Source organism: Rhipicephalus microplus, chromosome X (genome assembly GCF_043290135.1).
Source record: "Rhipicephalus microplus isolate Deutch F79 chromosome X, USDA_Rmic, whole genome shotgun sequence".
NCBI lineage: Eukaryota > Metazoa > Arthropoda > Arachnida > Ixodida > Ixodidae > Rhipicephalus > Rhipicephalus microplus.
Window position 1 is genome coordinate 414,851,226 of NC_134710.1, and position 25,763 is coordinate 414,876,988.

The window sequence follows — 25,763 nt, forward strand, 5'->3', positions numbered from 1 at the left end:
GTGCCACTGATGCATTGCCAAAAATGCCTCACCTTTGCGATCACTCTGGAAGAACTTACCCTTATACTTTTATTTTCCAGTATCCACGCTCATGACGGAGGTGAAAAAATTACCTACAGATATAAGAGCAGCATTTCTACAAAGTAGAGCGTAATTACAGCCAATTCGTTAGAATAATGGATGTGCTGCGGAGGTGTTTAGGTTAACTGCATAAACAGCTGCCTTGGCGAAAAGGCTCTTTTCACTTCCCCCTTTCCAGTACTCCGCAAGGGTACCGACAAAGGCGCTTGCATATGCGAGCGTAGGACAGAAAACACATGATTTGCAAAGACGAGTGACCTACGTTGACTTCTACTGTTAGGAAACGGTGGCAGTAACTATGTACATACACGCAAATTTGCCGCTTTGAGGCGTCAGAGATGACACGTTGCTGTCATAGCCAACATAGGCGTAGGCGGTGAAGGGAGTGTTAAAATTCTTTTCAAAAGAGAGAGAGAGAACAAAAGGAGAAAGGCAGGGAGGTCAACCAGGGCTGAACCCCGGTAGGCTACCCTGCACTGGGGAAGGGGAGAGGGGAAAGAAAGTTATAGAGGAGGAGAGAAAAGGTCACTGACGTGGCCGACGCATAACAGTTTCACAATCACAAACAATGAAACAGGCCGGTTTCTTTGAGAAAATGCAACAGTTGCTTGCGTTGCCTATGGCGGGCAGTAACATAAGATGTGTTCAATAGTCTCATCGACCGCGCAATCGTTGCACTTCACGCTGTTGGCCATCCCTATCTTAAATGAGTTGGCAGTGGTGAAGGCTACGCGCAGACGCAGACGGTACAACACCGTACCTTCCTTCCTAGAAAGACCAGAGGGCAGCCGCAGTCGTAAAGATGGATCGAGATAATATAGTCGATGATGTGCGAACAGTGATGACTGCCACATTTGGAGTGTCATGTCCGGCGCTAGCTTACTTAGGTATCTAACCTAGTCAATTCTTAATAAAAGTATGGACACAGGGTTTGTTTGTACGTGTGCATTTCTGGCCGTTTCATTGGCGAGGTCGTTGCCGGAGATACCGCAATGACTTGGTACCCACTTGAACACAACGTTCTGTCCTTGTTCGGTCGCATATTGCAGCATTTTGCTGATCTCCCGTACCAGTTGTTCGTACGACCCGCGATGAAGTGCCGACGAAAGACATTGTAGAGCCGCCTTGGAGTCACAGAATGCTGCCGATCTGTTAGCCTGTTGTTGCTTGATATAATCGATGGCATCTCGCAGGGCAACAATTTCCGAACCAGTCGATGTGCTCATGTGTAAAGTTTGTAAGTAATGTTGATGTGTCGCGATGGAATGACAGTGACGCTGGTGGAACTAGTCTGGGTGGTAGATCTATCTGTGTTAACGTGGATTCTGTCAGCGTAGGAAGTGTGTAAACAGTCCAGAGTCGCTTGCTTCAAACCCAAGGCAGAAAGGACTTTTCTATTTCTTATTCCTGGGACAGAAAGGTGCACGTCGGGTTGTCGTAGGCTCCACAAGGCAGACGGCGAACGTGCCAATGGTAAAAAAAAACGGATTATAACAAAGCGCGGTGGGAGCTAACGACCTTAGGAACGACGCCTGCGGTCGTTCTTCTGGCAGAAATTTCAAATTGCTCAATACCATCCGTAAAATGTGCCGAATATGTGCTCTCAGCCCGTTGGTTGTGACGTAGGTTGTAACCGGATGATCCTGAGCCAATATAACTGTTCCAGCGGTTGAGGTAGCTCGTGGCAGACCGAGACAAGCACGTTGTGCTTGTGCTTGCACACTCTGAAGTGCTCGAATGTTTGTCTTGCAAATTTTAGTAAGTAGAGGAGAACTGTAGCGCAGTACACCGATAAAAAGTGCTTGGTAAAGCTGTAGCATGAAACTAAATGACGGACCCCATCTTTTTCCAGCGATGACTTTCAGGGGTGGGCAATAGATACCAGTTTCGCTTTCAATCTAGTCACATGAGGGCGCCAGGAGAGGTCGCGGTCAACAATGACACCTAGAAAACGATTTCTATACGCTTGCAAGAGATGGGCTGGCCATTAATGCTTATCGGGTAACTTGTCATTGCCTCGCGCGTGATGGCCAGCAGTGCACAATTTTCTGTTGAGATTGTTAGGCCTTGCGTGCGAATATAGTCAGATGTTTGCGATGCTGCCCTCTGTATCCTTGCTCGAACTTGTAGGCGTGTCAATGCAGATGCCCAGACACAGATGTCATCAGCGTATATTGAAACACTGACTGTTTCCAGGAGAGCTTCTGCCAGGCCAAGCAAGGCAAGATTAAAAAGAACTGGGCTTAAAACGCCACCTTGCGGAAGCCATGGCACGTGTAGTGGTCTGAGGTCGGGCCATCTTCAGTATATATAAAAAAGGATCTTCGTGTCAGGTAACTTCAGATCCATAGAATTATTCACCCTCCCAGTTCAATCAACAGCAGTGTGTCTAGTATAGCTTGATGGAAAACGTTGTCGTATCCACCTTTCACATCAAGAAAGAGCGCAAGTGCTAGTCGTTTCCTAAATTTCTGCTGTTCTACTGATGGCACCAAATTGATGACGTTGTCAATCGATTAACAGCCTCGTCTAAATCTCGCCATGGAGTCGGGGTGAATGTTGTGCTGGTCAAGGAGCCGTTCTAGGCGCGTGAGAATCATGCGCTCCATGAGTTTCCCAACGCAGCTGGCGAGAGCTACTGGCCGGTAGGATGTCAGCATCAGAGGCGATTTCCCTGCTTTTAGAAGTGGCACAAGACGGCTCCGTTTCCATTCTTGAGGTACGATATCATCTTCCCATGTCCGATTAAATAAATTTAGCAGTTGTCGTCTAGCTGCTTGGCCTAAGTGACGCAGAACCGTGTGCGTTATCCCATCGGGCCCTGGTGAAGAAGAACGCCTACACAATGTCATAGCCGCTTCTAGCTCTTCCATAGAAAATGAAGCATCCATACTTATATCTCGTAGACTGGGCGTATCACATAAAAGAACATCAGAGAACAGGACTGTCCCGCTGGTGATGGTCGCGCAAAAACCCTCGGCAACGTCAATTTCATGCCGGTTGTGATGAAGTGCGAGAGCCTTGATGGGATGACGTTGCATGGCGCCCGAGCGAAGACCCTGTATAGTTCTCCATAAAAGAGACAATGGCTTGCGTGGGTCTAATGACTCGCAAAAGCTTTTCCATCTTTGATCCTGCAGCTTGTCTATTCGGCATTGTATTTTTTTCTGGATGCGCCTTGGTACTCTGCGATCTAAAATCGACTTGGTACGCCTGTATCTTCTCTCAGCACATCTACGAAACGCCCAAAGCCTTTCTAATTCGATGTCATGCTCCGTGCGCTTCTGTGAGCGCTTGATATGGCGCGTACATTTTTTCATTGCATCTGCAATTACTTCTTCTAACCCACACGAGGAATCATTTCTGCACGTGTCCTCCACTTGATCTTCATAAAGTGTCCAGTAAATTTACCTGTTGACCGGCGAGGACGAAATCTCTTCACCATCAATGCTGACATAAACGGAATGTGGTCGCTACCATGGGATTCGATATATATAAACCACAGCACTTTTGAACTTAGGCAACACGACACCAGTGTCAGGTCGAGGCAGCTGCTGTGCGTCGTTCCTCGCAGCTATGTCGGGCTACCATCACTCAGAAGGCGCAGGTTGTGGTCTGATACAAACGATATCAGTGAGCGCTCTTCCAGTTTGTCCTCGAGCTTCCCCATATCAGATAATGTGCGATGAAATTACCACTTTAACGCAAGGGCCTAAAAAGCTGCCATAATGTCTGTTAGTATCTTACAATCAAAGGGACTTGTGGGATATATATATATATATATATATATATATATATATATATATATATATATATATATATATATATATATATATATATATACGCCGATAAGTATAAAAGACAAACGCTTCTGCTTTAGAGTGTTCTTGTCATCTGGCGGTATAGCATGGATGAAGTAAGGAAGGTTGTGAATGTAAACAATAACTTTGCTGCTACTTCCATTCGTGGTTGAGGCGAAAGACTCGTATCCTGATATTCTTATAATCGATGTGTTCGGCTCACAGATTACCATTATCGGGAAGCGGTTTTTGAACACGAACAACCGGAAATCCGATATCCGGCACCTCAGGACTCTCACATTCCGTTGAAGTATGAAAGCGTTTCGAATATCATCTGCAAACGATAGCTGTTTCCGTTGATAAGCCATGGTTCTGCTGTAATCTTCTTAAGCAATCGACTTCTGAAGGCTTGCTAGAACCGGGCTGATGGTATTCAGAAGCTGCAATGTTCTTCGTGCTATTGGTGTTTGCACCCTCTCCACGAACACACGAATGGTACTCACGAGGGAGCTGACCACGGCGACTATTTGTTTATCCTCCTCTGTTAGTTTAGTGAATTCGGACAAGGAGCGCTTCACTGCTGAAGTCTGATGCCGCTCTCTAGTGACGTGTAGTCGTGGGAGTTCCGGCCAGGCGTCAGCTGTGTCGCTGTTGGCGACTTCCTTATCCTTCGATCCGACTGTGCTTGTTTTGGGAGACAGAAGTGTAGGCGACTTTGAGCGCGGTTCACAAGACAATGGTGTTTTGGATGTCTTGGAGTGCCGTCGATGACGAGATCGTCGTCGTCTAACAGATGCGGCTTCTTCCCGGAGAGACGAGTGGTCCCGAACCATTTTCTTCTGCACTACCATTTCCCTTCGAATAATCAGGCAGTCCTTCGTGAGGCCCGTCACAATTCGAACATTTCTGAGTATTGGATTGACATATACTAGTGGCGTTCAGTGCATCAGGCACAAACGGTGGTGTCCTTGCATGTCACACTAAAAAGGAATGCCCTCATAAAAAAGTAGGAGCAGCAGTGAGGGTTCAGGCGATGTTCAAGGGCGGGCGATCCACACTGCGAAGGTGCGCACAAGTCCGTCACTTGCGCCGAAGCGCGCGCGCCGGCACGACGGCTGACGGACGAGTACAGGAGCCGTACTCCTGAGGAACGCGGCGCGAGTGACCACTCTCGGCGGGCCTCGGAGCAGTTGTAATGGTTGAATGTGGAACCTCCTTCCGCGCAGAACTCCTCAGTTGCGTCGAGGAAGGGGACCTGCGAGAATTAAGGGGCGGTTAAACTTTATCCGGTCCGTGGTGGACGTATTATAAGCTAACCTTTTAGGAGCCACAATCTTGGCCTCACGGTGAACAGCCACGTCGCCCGCCATCGAACGACCAGTGTGGCGCATAGGAGCTGAGACCGGCCGTGGAGCAGACATGCTCGCTTGTTTCATCCTTGCCTAAAAAAGACCGTAAAATTGACAGGTAATAGGTTCAATGTATCATATATTATGTATATACACTACTTACTGACTGAAATGTGGCACTGTTTTCAAAAAGAAAACAACTTCTACAAAAATATTTAGGGATAACCACGTCATGTTTCAGCAGAAAGAGCGTCCATTGCTAAATTTATATTGGTTGCGATGAAATTGTGTCTTACGTAGGTTGTTCTGAAGTAAACTGTGACAATATGACGAACTGTAAATGCTGGAAAGAAACGTACGCGTGTTTCTAATTTCGAGTATGAATCCGTGACCATAGTGAGTGATATTGTCGGGGGCTCTCAAAGAGCTTGTTCTCACAGCCGTGAAACGACCAGTCCCATCACCGTCAGGGCACTGGTGTTCGTCCGAGAAGAGGAGGTACGAGCCTCTTTCTGTTCAAAGAAGGGTTGACGGCGATGTAAAGCGATGCTTTAGGTTTTCGTCACTGCTTCATCGCGGTGGTCTAGTGACTTTTGATTGCAAGATAGACCCTATAGTACAGGGTTCCGGAAATTTCAACCACCTGCTGGGGTTCTTCGGCGTTCAACTAAATCTAAGCATCGCGCCTCCTCCGAAGTGTGACCACCGCAGCCAAGATTCGATCTCTCCGCCTTCGAAGGTCAGCAGACGGGCAAGCCACCGAGGCAGGTAAACTACGACTGTTTGCAAATTCAATCCCACTAAAGATGGAGACGTTCTACATAAAATCAATAACTGTTGTGTTTGCGAACCACATACTTACGCCTTAATTAACAAGATGATCAGCTTTAACTTCCATGATTGTGTTATATTGCACGTCTCTAGGGATGCCGTAACGTCAAAATTTCAGCAAGATCTATATATAGACATGATACAGTCGCACGATTTTTTTTCTTATATACTCTTTTATCAAATTTATGATAATATTTGCACATGAAAAAGACGGCGAGGAAAGCCTGGGGAACGCGGTAGGAAATTGGTGAATACGCATGTAACAACTTGATCATGAGAGGAAACTAAATATTCAAGATATATTTAAAATATCGGCAAAACATTCAAAATATTTTTACACTTCAAGAGGAACGAAGAAACAGCGAAGCGAAGGAACATTTGCGAAGTTACTTCCTTTCCAGGCTGCCTTCTCATTAAGAGGGGGATGAATTCATGCGTCGAATAAATGTTCGCGCATGCTATACGTCCACTTCCCAACGTGACTGCATGGTTTGTACGTCGCCTCGTATGAAGTAGCAATCGATCTATCAGCTTAGGTAACTAAAGATCTACACACCTACAATTACATTGTAATTTTTTGATGAGCAAAACTGAAGACAGTCGTAGACTTTTTTTTTGATGCAGCTCATCATTTTAATAAGGCGCACAGGTCACATTGACATATCTATAATAGGAGAAATTGTAATACTGGACAACTAACAAAATTAGGATGAACCTACAAAATAAAAATAAAATGTTAACACCACGAACTTTATTCTCGGGATTCGCACAGTTACGCTTAAAAAACGCATCTTCAACATCGTTCCTAATATTTTTACAACTAAGTACTTGCGCCCTTTTTTTTACCAATAGGAAACAAGCGAAATTTGTGCAGCCACTGTGGAAGGCGACACCATGCATGCGCAGCCGGGCATTTAGGGCGCACAAACTCGAGCACTCTTCGGCCTTCCGCAATGTGGCCGCCGCACAGTGCGCGCGTGCGTGCGCATCTGGGGCCGGATTCACAAAACTCACTTACGAAAAAATTTTTGCGCAAGAGAAATTTTGTTGCGTAAGTCGACTCTCGAAACGAAAAAACGTCGTAAGAGGCCATTGTTGTCACATCGGCCGCTGCAAATAAAGCGCGCTGTGACTGCCCGGGAACATGTCAGCGATGGTGATGCAGTTGCTATATTTGCTTACGTCACCGAAAAGTGCTCGTAAGTGGATTCACGAAGCGAAATTGTGCGTAAAAACAGCATGGTTGAGAGAAAATCCTAAGAGTGGTCCGGACCACTCTTAGGAACAATGTGGCTACTTAGAACCTACTGCCGCGGCGGTATGCTTTGGTGCCCTGGCTGGTTTTGAGTTAATTCACGCCCATTAAAGGCTGCCTGATGACTGCTGTTGCGTTTTTATTTTTTTCGGCGCTTTGAGCTTCGCGTGTTGTTTCCCTTGTACGCAGTGGTTGATGTTGACAACCACCATCGTCCAATAAGTTTGAAGTCGCAGTAATTGAAGAATTCTATTGGGCGTCAATGGCATAAAACTACGCATGTAAAGATTTGTGGTTGGATGACAACCAATGTGATACGTGAATGGTCAGTGCATTCGAACGCGTCATGGCATAGGATCAACCTTATTTGTTATGTTGTTGTGTTGCGCCCCATCTCATCCAATTAAAAGTGCGACTCGAGATCCTTGCCTCATTGGTGGAAATTACCACCAAAGAGGTTAATGGTAGAACAATCTTTGAATGCTATTGGAAATAAAAATGAGAGGAAGTTTTCAGTGAGTGGTTCTTAAAGTTTGTGCTCTAGTGTACTTTCATTGGCTCTAACTGTCCAATGGTTGCGATCTCTGAAATACAGCTGTCGATACACTTTGGGACAATCTGGAACAAAGCGTACTTTGTAAACCAAAGCGTATTAGGGGTGCGCGTGATTACGCATGGAACTACAAACAAATCATGCATCTTCACCTTCACTGTTCAGACACCGATATAGACCGTGATAATATGGCAAGCAATAGGAATGAAATGACCCTAGTAACTTTGTATGACACCGAAAATATGCAAACCCTCACGATTCTGGGAGCAAACCTTGGCTGAACTCATCCCTGCATCAATTACCAGCCATTTAACTTGGCGCACGAACATCATTCAAAGGTAGAGCGAGCCACTGACATGTATTTTGTGCGACGCAGCGACCACTTGACCTGAGAATAATAGCGTTGCAAAGGCGAATCTCCTGTCGCATGCTCTGATCGAAGCAGACGACAAACGCGAGCAGACAACGGCTTGCTTGGCCGACAGGCACAGCTTGTGATTGGTTGTGAAGCAATACCCTCTACATCAGCTCACTCCGTGACGTTGCCAAAACACTTCTTTCATCTGGCACGCCTGTTTTGTTCGTCATATCACCCCCCTCGCACATAAGAGAAATTTTTTCCACGCCGTGAAAATAGTGCAAGTACTTTCTAAGAGCTCTCTTATGTGCTGCGCCGTTGTCGAAAACAACATGGCGTCGTAAACAGCATATCGGTCGGTGCGACTTTCAGCAAACGCTTCTCGCACGAGTTACTTCAGCGTTTCACCGGATGTGTTGTGATTACAGCAGCTCTTTCGGTGCGTGTAAGCAGTGCGGAAAGCTGTGGCAGTGCAATGGTGTATGGTGAAGCGCAGCGAACCCTGTGCGTCGGTGTGGTTATCAAGCGGGGATCGGCGTCGGTGTATCGACGGCAACTAGCACTCGAGAAGCCTGCAATGTGTATTTGTGTGCCGGTAACAGTTCGTTCGCTTGACTTTCCAGTCTCTCAGTTGGGTGCTGTTCGACATTTCGGATTGACAGCGTTTCGACACGTTACTTGAGTGACCCCAAGTACGTACGGAAACGTATGAACTACGCACTCGATTCTTGCTTCGCCACTAGTTAGCCCGTACGCTTCTATTTACTTGAGAGCAATGTACTGTTCGGGAGTGAAACGATGTTCGTTGTGAACAGTGGTGCTGTGTTGACGTTCCAAGACTTCTGAACAAGCTGTGCTCGTGTCACCGAAAATTGAAAGACAGCGTTGATAACTGTTTTGCCCGGCGAAGTTGTGGTGGGGCAGCTTGGCGCTTTTGTTTGTTAAGTCGTCACGTCTTTTTATGTGTGATAACCATAGTCCTAGCGCTGTGATGTGATCAACCAAAACTGCGAGATACTACATTCTGTTGTGGATCGTGTTACTTCGGAAGTGCGCCTAGATTGTTCTTCGGTAAGAACTTGAGAGTTCTATGTGGCAGCGAGAGCCCGTGAACGTCAAGCTTCCCTCCGGCCCCCAGAAAAAGCAAAGATTTCACCGGTGCCTTGCTTTGGATGACGTTGTAGGCCAATATCGCATAACTGCAGGTTTCCGAGTTCGTCTGGACATCGTTTTGCACGGCACTAGAGCCTTGACAACAGCCTGTCATGGCCAGTTCTTACACTTTATCAATGGACGTGCACGCCTGGCCAGCCCTTCATTGCTGTCATTGACAGCTTCCAGTCTGCAGATGTCCTTTGCCTGTTGGCCTTACTTGGTTCCTCATGACACCGACGGCTACTAAATGCTGCCATCGGTGAGTTCACCTTGCAGAACTAAATTTCACCGGTACTATAATTCACGCAGTTCTATAACGTGTGCAAGTTTTTAAGCCCATCAGATGTAATGTTTCTCTATGGTAAGTTGAAGCATGAAAACGTTACTACTAACTACTGTTATATACATGCATATATTATGGAGCAAATACATAAAAAGTTTTTTGTGATTTGATACAAGTGAGCTCTTGTTTGATTATGAGGTTGGGCTTGTCGATTGACCACGTTTGATAGTTGGAAAGTTAATGTGAGTTTATTTCTCAGGAGCCAGGTTGCACTTAAAAATTTATGTTATTCTGGAAAATTAGTTGTATAGACGATTACCACTGTGGTAGTACTATACTTCAGTAGGACATATAAATTGCGGTACGTAAATTTTACATGGGGCTTCAGTTTATTTCAAAGTGATTATAGCAGATTTTGGTCACTTTAACGAAGTGATAGCTTCCTCAAATAAGTATTAGAAGTTAGTGCTTTTAATGATTGTTTTTAAATATCTCGTTTTTGGCTATTCAAAGATCGCAGAAATTGGTTTGTTAAGGTCCTGTGATGCATCGGTTGCACATTCTGGCACATCAATCCTCATCATTACTTGGAGCACCTGTACAAAAGTAGGAAGGACACGTTCTCCCTAACTATTCGAGCCTATGTCACTGCTGGAACTGTTATCATTCAGCGGATGTGGCGTGGAAGCATGCATGGCAGCCTCATCTGGAAGGACTGCGATCTGCTTGGGAGATTAGATGGCACAAAACTGCCTAACGGCTGGCTGCAAGGTTACTTTTTCTTTAATACATACGATTACGTGAACACCACTTACTTGGCACAAATGGAAAACCCAAGCATGGTTGCTTTCAGTGGATACCTTTAATATTCTTACACATAATTCTTATTCAACATTTATAGAACTAAATTGCAAGATAATTGAGAATGTTGAAAGCTGAAAGCCTGCAGCTTATGAATGAAACTCCAATAATCTGAGACTCAAAAGCTTGTGGTTTGAAACGAGCACAAACACTTTGATTCCTTATTGAGCTCACGAGCTTGTGGCTGCCTCTGTGGATCCAGCGCTCTGGAAGGAAATAGCAAGTGGGTGAAAATTGCCTGGCTGTTCACAACTTGCAGCGAGAAAGACCTATTAAAAAAGCCTCAGATGACATAGGGCCAGTAACTGCATCTTTTACCTAATGTAGCTTTTTCTCTCTCAGTGCTGTTGCTTGTGTTTCAGCGGAACATGTTCACCAGGATTGCATAGTGATATATATTTTTCTACAAATTGTACCTGACCTAAGTATGCATTGTTGATCTCTAAAGGTGACGTTCAGTGTGTTTCAAAGCCATGGCTTCTCATTTCTCTGTCTGTGGCTAGCCTATTTCAGCAGCAGAGCGATGCAGCTAGCACACATGCAATCCAAGTCATGGAGCTCTCGTTTGGTGTTCTGTGCAGGACGCAGCATATCCATCCGGCAAGGCACTGGTATCAACAATAATGGTGAGTGATGGTGGCACCTGTAGGAGCCCGTTGTGTTTGTTGCGTATGATTATTTTCCCTGATGAAGTGCATTTTTGAAAGGTTTTATTCATTTTTAGAATAATAGATGTCAGCAACAAGGATACTCATAATCCATAGGCTCTTTGTGTCTTCTAGACTGCCCATTTAATCCTATACGCAGTACGGTGAGCTGGCTATGTTAGACAGCGTTAAGTTATGAACATTGGCTGTTGTGTTGTAATGCAGTCTAACTTGTGTTTTAGTGAACTTATTTGTGGTCTGCTTCTCGCACCTAGTGTAAAGTCAAAATAGAAGAAACTTTATTGGCTTTTTATGTCGGGCAGAAGTTTCATGCCTTCATCTATAACATTGTAGCTTTGCTCTTGTATCATATTAAATATATTTTCAGTCTTCACTGTTTGTGTGTGTGTGTGTGTTGAGGCTTGTCATGGGCTTCTGAAAATACAATATCTGTAAATATGAGCACATAATTGACAACTATACACTCTTGCATGTAGCAAGGTTGTAACAATGATATGTATTTTTCTAAGTTCCAGCAGTAACAAGGGGTTCGGTGCTCCACGGTCATGTACAGTGTATAGTGAACAGAGCACAGAAGACCAACAAGTATAAAGGGACTGCCAGTTACTGTTCTCCTGCTCAAAGTTTACAACAGCAGAAAGAGCACATTGTGATGTCAGGAGCAGCTGCTGCTTAACTTCTCAGCAGTGAATTATTCAGCAGTTCATTTGCTTGCATTCGAAATTATTTAAATTTTGCATAGAAGATACCAAACTATGACACTAATTTAAAGGCTGCTGTAGTGTTAGTGAGAAAATATTTTGGAGCTGAAGTTTTTAACATGGGTGTTAAGTACCTGCGTGCCTCTACATTTACATGCCAGAAATCACAGCATACATGATCGCCAATGGTAACTGTGTTTGCATTCTTTGTAGTACAAGAAGTAAAGCCATGGATGCAGTAATCATGTACTTAGTCGATGTAATTCTTCAGTGTACACTCATTTGTATAGCACCAATGATGCCATGAGTGTATAAGCTCTGGGAAGTGAATCTATGTGGATTATTTTATTTGGAAGGAAGAGGATCATCACTACTCCTAGTATATCTTAACAGTAGATTTCAGTGCTAGGGTATTATCCCACTGCCTGTCCGTCCTTCAACAGTCTACTTATCTACTGTGTAAGTGTAACTTTTTAAATGTATACTTTGCTCGGATAGGTTTGTTCATAATGTAATGCAAGTGACTTATCATCTATGCAGCTCTACTCAGACTAGAAATAAAGGTATTTATTTTTATATGTAGCTATAGCATGCATTCACTTGTGTTTTTCTAGATGCCTGTAGAATTGTTTAGCCCTACAAAAGTGCTGGTATACTCTAATATTGAATCTGGCATCTTAAAATTGTTTGTTAGTGGAAGTAAGAATGTGTTTACAACCAATAATACTATCCTCAGATGAACTGTCAAACTCTGTGGAAATTTATTTACATTTTTTTGAACATTGTGAAGGCAAATATTGTTATGTTCTTTTATTGTGGTCCCTGTTTCATGCAAATGACACATAATTACTTTGCAGTGGCATAGTAATAGTTGTTATTTTACACATATGTGCTGAGCAACATCGCAGTTGAGGCCAGCAGCAAGACATACATGCAGTGCACTGTAGCATCACCCCACATAGTGTACAGTCTTTGCCCAGCAGTAAACTCAATATTTTTCAAGCAGACTAATAGACAGCTGTATGGAAACTGTGTTGATGTGCAAACTTTGAAGTCTTCTTGAGGAGTGTTTTTCATCATTTTTGTCCAAGTGAAGTAGCTACCCAAGGCCACAACTGGTGGGAATGTGGTGGTTTCCTCTCTCCAAAAGCCTTCTTACCACCTGCCTCAATGTTAGCATGGGGTGAATTCTCGAACTGGAAAAATAATTGGTCTTTGTTTTCTTGGCCGAAAGAGTCACTTCCATCGTTGAGCCACCACGACACGCCAGAATAGAAACTTTTAGCTAAATAAACTTGATTCTACTTTTGAGAAGTGTTTTGGGGGAACGAAATGGCACCTATAGCTGTCAATATAAACACTGTTTGCACCAAGGAGCTTAGTAGCTTATAATTGTATTATTCATGTATTGTCTAATATTTACTCGCGCTGTGCCAACTTTCAGCCCAAGTGTCCTAACATGCTTTGTTAGTGGGTTGTGAATGAGCCAAGCTATGTAAATAAACAGAGTGATATTGCAGACATGTACAAAATATTGATGCACAGCCCTTTTCTTTAGCATGACATTGTCAAGGGCTTTATTCTTGTGTTTTTTATAAAAACTGCTTGTCACTTGGCAGCAGCGGAAAACTATGCATTAAGTTTTTGCGAGATGGTTTGAGAAACACCGTGTTCAGACATAACAATGCCGGTGGATTTCTCTCGTGAGTTACTTTCTGTAGTATATTCAAAATGAGTGTATTAGAATTTTTGTTTTATAGCCATTCATTTCAATATTTACACCTGAGTGTATGTATGTATGTATGGGTGTACATATGTATATGTGTGTGTGCGTATATGTATGTATGTATGTATGTATGTATGTATGTATGTATGTATCTATGTATGTATGTATGTATGTATGTATGTATGTATGTATGTATGTATGTATGTATGTATGTATGTATGTATGTATGTATGTATGTATGTATCTTTTAAATGTGAATCCCTTTATCATTGGTGACTAAGTTTGGTAATGATTTGGCTGAATTTGTTTCTAGTTATTTCTCTTTTGAGCCATTATACATTTCAATTTGTTTTGTACTGCTTAAAATTAAATGTAACCTTACACAGAATATGTGTGTTCGAAGAAGTTGTTTCATTTACCAACCTACAGTGATGGGCAAGAAATTGGGTAAAATGGAACGAACCTGTGAAGATTAGTTTAGAGCATAGCTACTCTACATGGCATATCTCATACACATAGCGTTGGTTGAATATGTCGATTTCAACCTTTCAATTCTAATCAGAAAAAGCAAGCTATCACCCGTGGTTGTATATGTGTGTGATATTTATGCATACTGTGATACCGGTTCGCAATTACAATTAAGGTCACAAACCTAGTCAAGCTGAATACACGAATTTGTCCATGCACCTTTCATCTGCACTGGAACGGTTGTTAATAAAAAATAAACTTCAGTTTAGAAATTTATTCTAGTAACCAAAAGCAGGGTATCACTTTATCACACAAATCAAATTGCCATTGTTCTGTTTCATTCTGGACAATAGGAGACCCTCTCAGCAGAACTCGGTTAACTGCTATAGATCATTTTAACCATTGACAGCGACACTACACTGAAGCGTGCAGCATGACAAAGAGCGGGAGAGAAGACACAAACTAATTACTCTGTTTGCGTCAGCTCTAACTGTCCGTGCTCTTTGGTCTTGCTGCATGTGATGATGCCCACCAAATTAGCACGAAAGCGTGTTCCTACAAAGGCAGTCAACTTGGCTGCAAGCAGTTAGCTCAATGCATGTGTAGATTTTCTTCAAAACACCGTGAAGGCTGATTGCTGGTCGAATATCGAAACACGTGAAAAGTAATATACCAGGTATGATATTGGTATTTCAGCACTGGACACTTTTGCGATAAGAGAGGATGGAGGAGAAAATTATGAACCCTGAATTGTTTAATTTTTGAAGGAGCACAGTACAGCGCGTTTGGGTCTAAAGGGGAGTGAAAGAAGCAAGTGCGAAAGCCTACTTCTCAAAAAATTAGTACCCGCCACCACGCATAATGTCAGGCCGGGCAACTTCTTGAAAAAAAACAAGTGCTCAGTGATTCTGCGAATCGAACCAAGTACCTCCTAGATTGTAGTTCAGCGCTGTAACCGCTCGTCTACTGCAGCAGTGCTTGCATTCGCCCTATTTCTGATATATCGTCATTCCTTCGAATGAAGCCAAATGCAAAAAAAATGCCGCCATATTCACGAAGTGAATGATGATGAGTGGGCGAAGCTCCGGAGGTAAACCTGGTAAACCATGAATCCTCCGTACATTTTGCCCCCTCGATTTTATTGCAACGCTCCCCCTATCGTACGTCGTCGCACTATATCGAACGATGACACGCGCCATATGTGGCATCATTCCTATTTTATAACACCTCGCATCTTTCATAATCAACTACACGTACCGCCGTCTAGTTTATAACATCTTGCATCTTTTGGACGGACGGACGGACGGACGGACGGACGGACGGATGGACGGATGGATGGATGGATGAATGGACGGACGGACGGATGAACGGATGGAAGGATGGATATGTCTGTACACTTTAGATCGGGCGGTGGCTAGCGTAATACTTAGAACTGAACGAGAGGTGGCTACATACAGGGGACGCACAGCCCACGCCTTAAGGAGCTTTGCTCCTAAAAGGTCCTGTAAAACTTTGTCAAAAATAGAAAAAATAGTTAAAATGCGTTTGCGCAAGGTTACTAGAAGATATAAACCACCACGTGTGACTGTATAACCGTGCGCTATTTATTCTTGTACATTACTGTCATGATGTTGGGATAGCCGGCTCTAACGTAGGCCACCCTCTCATAGTTTGCCAAATATAAATAAGAAAATAAAAATATATATCGGCCTGTGACAACGCTAATCAACTATTATGAGTTCACTGTCACTAGTGTCACTTTCACTAGATGAATGCTCAGTTTGCTTCCATTATCGTTATTTAGGAAAGTTTTGGCTCATTAACTCAACTCTCCTAATTAGCATTGATTCTCACATCTAAGGACAGTCACACTTCATCTCAATTTCTGAGTGGCTGTCACTCCCATATAACGCGTACTCCACTTTTTTATGCTCTCCGAGCATCTGACGCTGCTTTGCGGAGATTTTCCCTGACGTCTGCTGGGCCAGAAAATTGTCTTTGTTATCTATCAATTTCAAGCTTTCGAGAAGCCAAAACGAGAGTCTCTCTCTCTTCATTCTTTTCCCACGTGTGATAACGTCTCTCGACCTCAACACTCGCATACACGTCCCTTGCTTTGTTTGCGCACTCAAACAACGCTGGACAAAATATTTGCACCGTGTTTTGTGAAAAGCATTAGCACTGAGACACCTCCCGACGAGTCTCCCTCATTTTACGTAGACATATACCTAAGCGTAAGCGTATGCACGTTATCGCATTCCGGCTTTATAAAAATGCTGCGGTGCACGGAACCAGCGAAATTGCGCTCACAATTTCATTTGATTACTGCTGTTATTTATTTCCGCAAAATTCGTCTGCAGGCACCAAAGTCGCTCATGTGTCTTGTAATAAGAATATTGTAACAAAGGCTACCTTTGACTATAGGTACAAAACACCCTTACGTTCACCACTATACCGTGCTAGATTGTACCGAATTAGTTAAGTAGCAGCGCAGCTTCAATGAAATGTAAGGTAACTGGTCGCGTTAAATAGAAGACATTCGAGGCACATTTTCAAACATTGCATGCATCGATTTATGTGTGGTTTCATTTATGTGGTGCACCTGAATTGTTGTTTACTTGTACTTGGCGAGATAGTGCATGGATTGCTCGGTGGCTTAAGAACATCGAGCAATTATTTTCTTTAGCTACAGTCGTTGATTAAAGGCGAGTGCCTGGCTTTGCACAGCCCACCAAAACGTCTATTACAAAGTACGCGGCATCTCGTAAGCGCTGTAGCAGACGCTCGCGCAACTGAAACTTAGATGAAGCAAATCATTGGCTATCATCGTATACTCTCGATGCTAGACGCTTTGCGTGCTACCTTGATATTATCGGCACACACTTCTTTCTTTCCTTGTCGTTTCATCGGCTATCGTGTGTCTTCCTTGCCCTCTTAAGTGCCGAATAAGTTAAATTCATACCCACGCTATAGTAATCCCTCCAGATAAGAGAATGTTTGGCTAAGAAAATGCGTAGCCAAAGAGAAAGCTTTGTGAATTCGGCCCCCGAACAAGCACGGAGGGTTTCGCTTACTATTTCGGTTTGTCCCTCCCGGCGAGCGTTCTGGAAGCGCACCTGACGTTCATCAAGTGGCCTGTCGCGGTCGCCCGTGTAACGAATCTGCAGGGGGAGGGGAGTGGCAAAATCAGTGTCACAAAGGCCGCCAGCACTTTTATGTATGTACGCAAATTCACGCGGTAGAGCTAACAAGCACGCGTCAGAAGCCACACGTTATTAAACGAACCTGTACCAAGCTGAAACAATCACATGTTCAGGGGGTCGTCTAAATTCATTTTTCTCTCCGTCCGAAACGTAAATGTTATTCCGCTGTATGGACTTTCTGCTTGACCGAAGCGGTTACTCTTTTTAAATTTCATTTTAACTTTTATTATTCCCGCGCTCTCGGTCCCCTATCTCCTTTCCCCCCCCCCCCCCGCAGAGTAGTAAGTCAGCAACCTATTCACGCCGGCTAAATTCTCTGCCTTTCAATAAAGAGTTTCCTCTGTTTCTCTATATTGTATTCCGTATATTAGGTACGTGGTGACTCTTTCAAATCTGACCACTGTGGCCACGTTCCAATAACGGAGGGATGTGAGAATGTTATGGTGCACGTTGCACTATATAGGTGTACTTATAGAGAACTACAGGAAGTCAAAATTATACCGAAGGCTTCTGACTAATCGCGCAGTTTAGTGAACGACACATTTTTCTGCTTGCGAGCGGAACACAGCTATACGCACAGAGCAAACTGTTTAAGTCTGTCGCGTGCGTACGGATATATAACATTCGTTAGACGTACACAACCGCTCGTTTATCTGACGCACTGTCGTTGAAAACTTTGAACACAGCAGGCCCGCAGATATAGCTAAGGTAATCGGCTGCTGACCCGCAGGTCGCAAGATCGAACCCCGGCTGCGGTGGCTGCATTTCCGATGGAGGCGGAAATGTTGTAGGCTCGTGTACTCAGATTTGGGTGCACGTTAAAGAACCCCAGGTGGTCAAAATTTCCGGAGCTGTTCACTACAGCGTCTCTCAACTTCATATGGTGGTTTATGAACCTTAAACTCAACATATTAATAAGTCTTTGTCACCAGCGCGAAGCAGGAGCCCCATTCCTCATTGTACCAAGACAGGTTGCCCCTCGGCCCACCTGACAAATAGAAGAACCTTGGATTGCAAAAAAAAAAAGCGCACAGGTAGAACGACTGGGTGTTTGTATGGTCATGGAGAAAAGGATTATGATGTAAAAAAAAACATGCCGCTGTCGGCCTTGCAACTACCGTCGTCTGCCCGTAGACAGCTCCATCGCGTATTCTTCAAGTTTCTTTTGACGTGGTGGGTCGTTGGAATGCTGTGCTTACGACGCCTAAGAAAGAAACCAAAATGCACAAGGGGTTGAAGCTGTGTTATATGGCGTTGGTCGTATGAAGATACAAGAAACACTATGGACAAAGGGGAGAGACAATGCGCTGATATGACAACAAAGCACGTCAGCACATGTGGAGCCAATTAATGAATAGCCTTGCTGTCGAGCTCGCTCTGGTGCCATAATTTACAGAGAAAAGTACCTGCAGATGTTTTAGGAATGCGAAATAAGAACTACAAGCAGCAAGGAAAACAGAAATTCAAAAACAAGATCCAAAGAAAGCGCTAGACTTCAACTGCCCGACTGTTTTTTTTTGGTGCATGCTGCCATATTGAATAGACTCGGTTGCGAGAATTTTAGTCATCGAGCCAGTTTATACAAAATCGTCAACAAAACTTCTTGTTATATGTGGTGAAGTGCAAAAAAAAAACATGGCTGCCTATATTTCAATGTAAGCCCTCAAACTTGAAGGAAAGAAATTAACCTTGTCGCCCACCACCCTTTTTATACAAACAGCGCATCACACTTTTGAAAACCAAGTCAGCGGTATGAATGCAGTGAACTCGTAGACACTCAGAGATATTTACTGATAATTGTTATCGAGCTAGAAATGAATAATAATAATAATATTTAGTATATTCAGAGTTTTACATGCCAAAAACATAATATTAAATTAGACATAACGTAGTAGAGGGTTCCGGTTATTTCGACTATGCGATGTTCTTGAACATGCACTGACATCGCACAACACACTATAGGCCTCAACCATTTCGTCTCCATTGGAATGCAACCGCTATGGTTCTGATTAAACCCGCGACTTCCCGGTCCGAAGCGGGAATGTTAGTCAGCGCATTTCGAAACTTCTACCAATCGAGGTTCCTAACGCGACCGACTGCTTGAAACAAACAGCGTTGGAGAAATCGCACTTAAATTTCAGCAGTCTCGCTTAGCAGCTTTCTATCTTTGAGCATACAGCAGCCGGTGAAGGATTCGCACCTTTTCGATCTCGTTTCGAATCCAAAGCGAGTTCAGGAGATTATCGGTAACCGCATCACGGGTCTTCTTCATCAACGTTTGCAACTTTTTCCTCTGTTTCGATAAATTTTGCAACAATGCGTGCAGTTCCGCGATGTTCTCTGGATCACGAAGCCAAGAATAGTCGGCGCCGCGGGGGCAGGACGACGTGGCTCCAGTAGATTCGCTTGATTTCGTGGCCTGCTGCAGAGTAACAGTCGACGTTTATTAAGACAAATTAACATGGCCTCTTATGCATTTTCATAGGTTGACCCAAAAATGAAATCTATTATGGTTGTCTTTGCAGTGACCGATACCATCTCTTCAGCGCTCCCCGAAATTCTGTGCCCACGAACAAGTTTGCAACTGGCACATTGGCGTGTGAAGCTCTTTGCTCCTCATCTGGTTTTCCTATGGCACCTGGATCATCAAAAAATTGACCAAGTGACGCCTTGTCGGGTGACGACCTCGTCATGTATAGTCGTAGTGTCCTGATTACTCCGTCACAATGTTTTCGTGTGACGTTATGACGCCATTACCGCATGTCGGCTGTTTTTGATACAGCTGTGTGGATGCCGATGCCACTAAAGCCAAAGGTCACGTGTGTTTGAGGAGTCAGGTAAGCTTTCCGCCCTGAAAATCGGAAATTGTGGGACGTTGCACAGCTAACTCGCAATATGATATCTCTGACTCTATCTCAATTTTGTACGTATATCAGCCGCATTATTATATAACTACACGCGTGTTCTTTAATTCCGCACGACATAAATGTGTTCACCGTGCCTTCAGTGGCTATGCTTAAACGGTGTATGAAAACGTGTCTAAAACCTGTTGCTGGAATCAGTATTATTCGGTTCGGCAAAATATGCAGGCATGTGAGCAGTAACAAACACGTGCACAGTCAAAACGCTCATACCGAAAGGCAGCTGGGGAGAATAAAAAAAAATGACTTTGAACTTGTGCGTGTAATCCATTCCAGCAGAGAACACCTATATTGTTTCTTCAGAGCAGTGATAGCATTCTAAATTTTTTTGAATTTCATTCAGTAGAATATCTAGAAACCACCAGATATAGTGAGCACGGACAGGCACGTCACACTAAAGGGAAGCGAGTGTTGTGAAACCAGGCCGAATTCCTACGTAAGTGAATTTCGGGCCCCATACGATGGAAGAGTGATGTGCTACACGAAATGACCTAGCGATTGACGACCATGGATTCATACTTCTTTGGAGAGATTCGCAGCATGACCAGGAAAACTTACGCTCATGCTCCAACACCTGGGCAACAACGCGAAGTATTTCAACAAGCTTGTTTTTTGCACTTGCGATTTAGAGACACCTTCACTTGCACTGCTTGATGCTGCAGATTTGAGTATTACTGAAAGGAACCTACGCCGTACCAGTATTTAGCGAGTGCATAGTAAAAGACTTCAGTATGGACCTTGATAGCAATGTTACTCGGTTAGTTGGAAGCTGTGTAGCAATCACGACAACGGCCTACCATTACGAGAAAGGCAAGCACATGCCAATCTTTTCCATTTGGAATATTTTGTAGTGCTGCCGATCAGTTCAAGGGTAATTTTTAATGCGAAGCAGCTCTTCGACTAGCCTGTGTAACGCTGTTTCTCGGTCCGCACCACTCCTTTCGCCGCATGTGTTGGAGCGTGCCAAGTTGCTCACGCCCTCGAAGTAGTGCGTGGTGACGCCTCTTTCCTGTCGCCTGTTCCATCTCTGGCCTGTATCCACCATCCTTTCCACCACTTACAGCGCTCGAGCCAACTCCTCAAGTGGGTATCATCTCACCCGCATCACCACTCTCCACCCGTCTGCTAGAAAAAGCGCGCGCGCTGCCCACTCCACGAGAATTTCGCGGAGGCGACAATGTGGACAGTGCGGCGCTGTTTGTCGTGCGATTGCGCCGACAGGTGGGACGCCGTCACGGCATGTATCCCGCTAGAGTGTGTGTACCTTTCTCTGCTTTCAGTCAGGTTTACCGCATTGCTAAGGAATCTGATCTCTCTTTTTAAATCTAGATATCCCTGTTTTTTTTTTACGCATACGCTGTTGTTTTTTTCACCATCGCTGTATCTGATTCACCATGTCAGTTTACCTAAACCCTTCGGAGTTGGATCATTTTCTTTTTAACAGCTCATGTTCGCTTATTCATTTCAATGCTCGTAGTATGCGGAAACATCACGACGACATTCAAAATCTTCTCTCTACAATCACAAAGCTCTTTCCTATCATTTGTATCACCGGAACTTGGCTTTCAGACGCTGATAAAAATCTTTTTGGCTTCCCCAACTACTCATCTGAATACGCACACAGACCATCAAGCAATCATGGTGGAGCAGCCATCTATGTATTATCAAACCTGGCATTCAAACGACGGCATGACTTTGCACTAAATTTACCTAACTGTGAAGCTGTATGGGTAGAATTTGATCATTTGTTGCTTAACATCGACAACAAAAATTTTATTTTGGGTTGTATTTATCGTTCGCCCTCTACCTCCATTACCGATTTTTGCAACGCTTTAGACAATGTGCTTGAATCAATATCATCAGAAAATAAAAATGGAGTTATCGTTGGTGACATGAATATCAACCTGCTTGATACCGCGTCCGCTAACTTCATGACATATTCTAGCTGCTATCACAGTTATGGTTTTGAATGCCTAATTACTCAAGCTACACGTCTTTCTCGTGAAGGCGGATGCTCACTGATTGATCATGCGCTATCAAACCTTCTGGTCGCTCCTGAAGCAGGCATTCTTACCAGTGATATCACCGACCATTATCCCATTATTCTTAAAACTATTTCAACTCCTATTTGTCGTTCCGCATGCTTTCATAAACTTGTTTTGGATAAGGAAGCACTTATCGAGAACATTACGAATTCAGACTGGCTTGCTGTAAGGGAAACCAACGACCCTCAAGAAGCATTCTCGCGCTTTTTTTCTTTACTTTTACATTACTTACATTCCCATTCGCATAAGAAGAAATGCAAGAAGATCATTGCGTCACCTCAAAACCCATGGCTAACTGATAAATTAATTAAAGCACTGCGCAGACGCGAGAATCTTTACAAAAAAACCAAGAAACAGCCTTTCAATGTTAAGCTAAGAGCAAGGTACAAGAAATACTGTAACAATCTCTGTGCGCACTTAAAAAGAGCAAAAAGAAAATACCTCGAACAGAAAATATTGGAATGTGGAAGTAACTCCGATAAAAAATGGAAATTAGTAAATTCCTTTCTAAATAGAAACGGCGGCCGAGGAAGCATTACTTCAATAATTCATAACGGCATTGTGCACTCAAATCCACGTGACATTGCTGATACATTCAGTGACTTCTTTTTTTCGAACAATCTGCCATCGGACCAAGTTTTAGATTACGAAATCACTCGCTTTCCCCAGTCCTTCTATTTGTTCCCCACTTCTGCCGATGAAGTAACCGCGGTAATTCGGAATCTAAAAACCACTAGCGCTGGTCTAGACGACATCAGTTCATCACACATAAAGCTGATTGCTCTATCTATATCTGACATTCTTGCAGATGTCATTAATCTAATATTTAAAAAAGGGACTTTTCCTTGCGAACTTAAGCGTGCTAGAGTTACCCCAGTATTTAAAAAAGGAGACCGATCATTGGTAACGAACTACCGGGCTATATGCGTGCTCCCGTTCCTCAGCAAATTATTGAGAAATTATTTGAAAAGCACCTAACTAATTACCTTCGAAAGTTTAGCATTCTTACTGATTTTCAGTTTGGTTTTCGAACAGGATATTCTACTGATCTCGCTTTATTATATCTTACTGAATTTCTAAAGCAGGCGATTGACGATGGCAGTTTAGCTGGATCTGTTTTTGTTGACCTAACAAAAGCCTTTGATACTATTAACCATCAGATACTCTTCATAAAACTGGAAGCAATGGGAATATGTGGTCCTGCTCTGTTATTTATTCGCAGTTATCTCCTTAATCGAAACCAAACGGTCAGTATTTCCGGTACCCACTCCAAACAAACAACAACGAACATAGGAGTACCACAAGGGTCCATTCTGGGCCCACTTTTGTTTTTAATCTATATCAACGATCTACCTAATTTTATCATACACTAAATATTTGCTCTACGCTGATGATACGACGAGTTTTAGTTCCGATAATAGCATAGACTGTTTAATAAATAAGCTGAGCACAGATCTTCGCGATATACTACACTGGTGTAAGCTAAACAAATTACAGTTCAATCCTCAAAAAACCCAATTCATTCTCTTTTCATCACATCAGCGATCGCTTGTAACGGATTCCACAATTAGTATCCCAAATCATTCGATCCACGCTAGTAATGATTGTGTTTACTTGGGGCGTCAAACTAGATAGAAACTTAAAATTCCACTCTCATATTTTAGATGTCAAGAAAAAGCTGTCTTATGGTATACGCATCCTCATTCGGTCTCGCCCTTTTTTTTTAACGTTCCATTGTCTTGTCACTATACTAGGCATTATTCATTCTCACATCAACTACTGTATAACTACCTGGGGCACTACCTACAACACTCACCTCGCACCGTTACAGACTGTTCAAAACAAAGCAATTAAAATAGTCACTTCTAGTTCACATTACACCAATTCAAAACAACTATTCTACAGCTACAACATCCTTACAGTGCGCGATATGGTTAAGTATAATCTAGTCATATGTTTATCCAAGCATATCAATGAGCTATTTCCCATTTCCATTATCCCATCTTCCTCACTTCTCAATACCAACAACACTAGACTTGCTTACCACAAAAACTTCATCTTACCGAAAGCCCGGACTAACTATGGCAAACAAACCGCTCATTTTAGCTCACTTTCCATATGGAATTCACTTCCATCCATCTTAAAAGTAATGAATCCACACTCGTTTGTAAAATATAAAAAAGCTCTTTGTCAACCAATACAACACGTAGCACTTCATTCTCATAGCCCCTAAAGCATGCTCTCACACATGTATGTATGTATGTGTGTATATATATGTGTGTATATATATATGTGTATATATATGTGTGTATATATGTATGTGTGTATATATGTGTGTATATATTTATATATTTTTTCTTTTTTATTTTTACATCTCGTGTTTACATGGTTTCTTTATATTATGAAATGTGCTTTATCACCCATATCATTATGATTATTGGAATTTTTCCCTTCCTGTCGAAGCTATGTTTTATTTGTTTTTATGTTCATCATGCACAGGAGGTCCCAATTCAATCTCCGACTACGGAACCTCCTTCTGTATACTGTCTGTAATGACTTTACTTCATAGTAACTATAAAATTTGATTCTTGATTCTCTCACCGGCGTTGCGATGGTTAGCGATGCCGATTGCGTTCGCAGCGACGACACCACCGTCGAGGCCACCACCGCCAAGGAAGCCGAACGCAAGCGTCACCAGTGGAAAACCAGCAACACCGACGAGGTGCGAGTCAAGAACACCGATCTCGTTCAAGAATCACAGACGGCGCACAGGTAACACCGTCAAGACGCTAGCCAAGGAAGCTGAGCACAAGCGTCGTCAATGCATCCCGCCTCCCGTGTCTTTGCGTTTCAAACGAATGTTCACTCGAGTAAACGCTACACCGAGTTTCGCTGCAAGCTGTTCTTCCACTATCCGCGTCGACACCCGTTTCAACCCGGTCAACGATGTGCGCACCACTGCCGCTTTGAATCTCATCAGGTTGTCCTCCATAAAGATTGTTCATAGTTTTAACAGAAATTTACCACTTAGAAACGTTAATGTGAAGCAGTGAAGTAAATACATTGCTGATTGGTAAATATATGCCACTTGTGGGTGCACCAGGTGAAAAGCCTATTTTTCAAGGTAACCTGCGAAATATCTGAATACTGTATACCCATATAGTACAGGGCTTACAAGTTGGGACGTATACTTATAACAACGGTGACATACGCACAGGCTACATTTTGACCTGCAAAATATAGCTGTACCGGTATAAAGAAGTGTGCGTCTATGGCAATGGTGTAGAGTGCACGGTAGCGTTTAATAATGTTTCAATTTCTGATGTTTTATATCTCGAAACCACAATTTGTTTTTGAAAGATGCCATAGAAAGAGGGCTCTGAAGAGTGTAAAAGACTCACCCTAAGCACCCATTGCACGTACCTATTGCAGAGCGTCGGCGCGTTGGTTTTTGACACAGCGCCACTCATGCCCTTATGGAAAGAAAGGGCGCGCAACTTCACTA

At 43.3% G+C, this 25,763-nt stretch overlaps 1 protein-coding gene across 1 annotated transcript in view; it reads right to left on the reverse strand.

Moving 5' to 3' along the window:
• Positions 1-3,986: 3,986 nt before the first annotated feature.
• Positions 3,987-25,763, reverse strand: part of LOC142775470 (uncharacterized) — a 37,969-nt gene continuing 16,192 nt past the window's right edge. The window contains exons 4-6 of the mRNA XM_075876869.1: positions 17,164-17,250; positions 5,199-5,323; positions 3,987-5,136 (exon numbers count right to left, since the gene is read on the reverse strand). Coding sequence (XP_075732984.1) covers positions 4,962-5,136; positions 5,199-5,323; positions 17,164-17,250 — 387 coding nt within the window. The 3' untranslated portion in view covers positions 3,987-4,961. The remainder of the gene's footprint in view (positions 5,137-5,198; positions 5,324-17,163; positions 17,251-25,763) is intronic.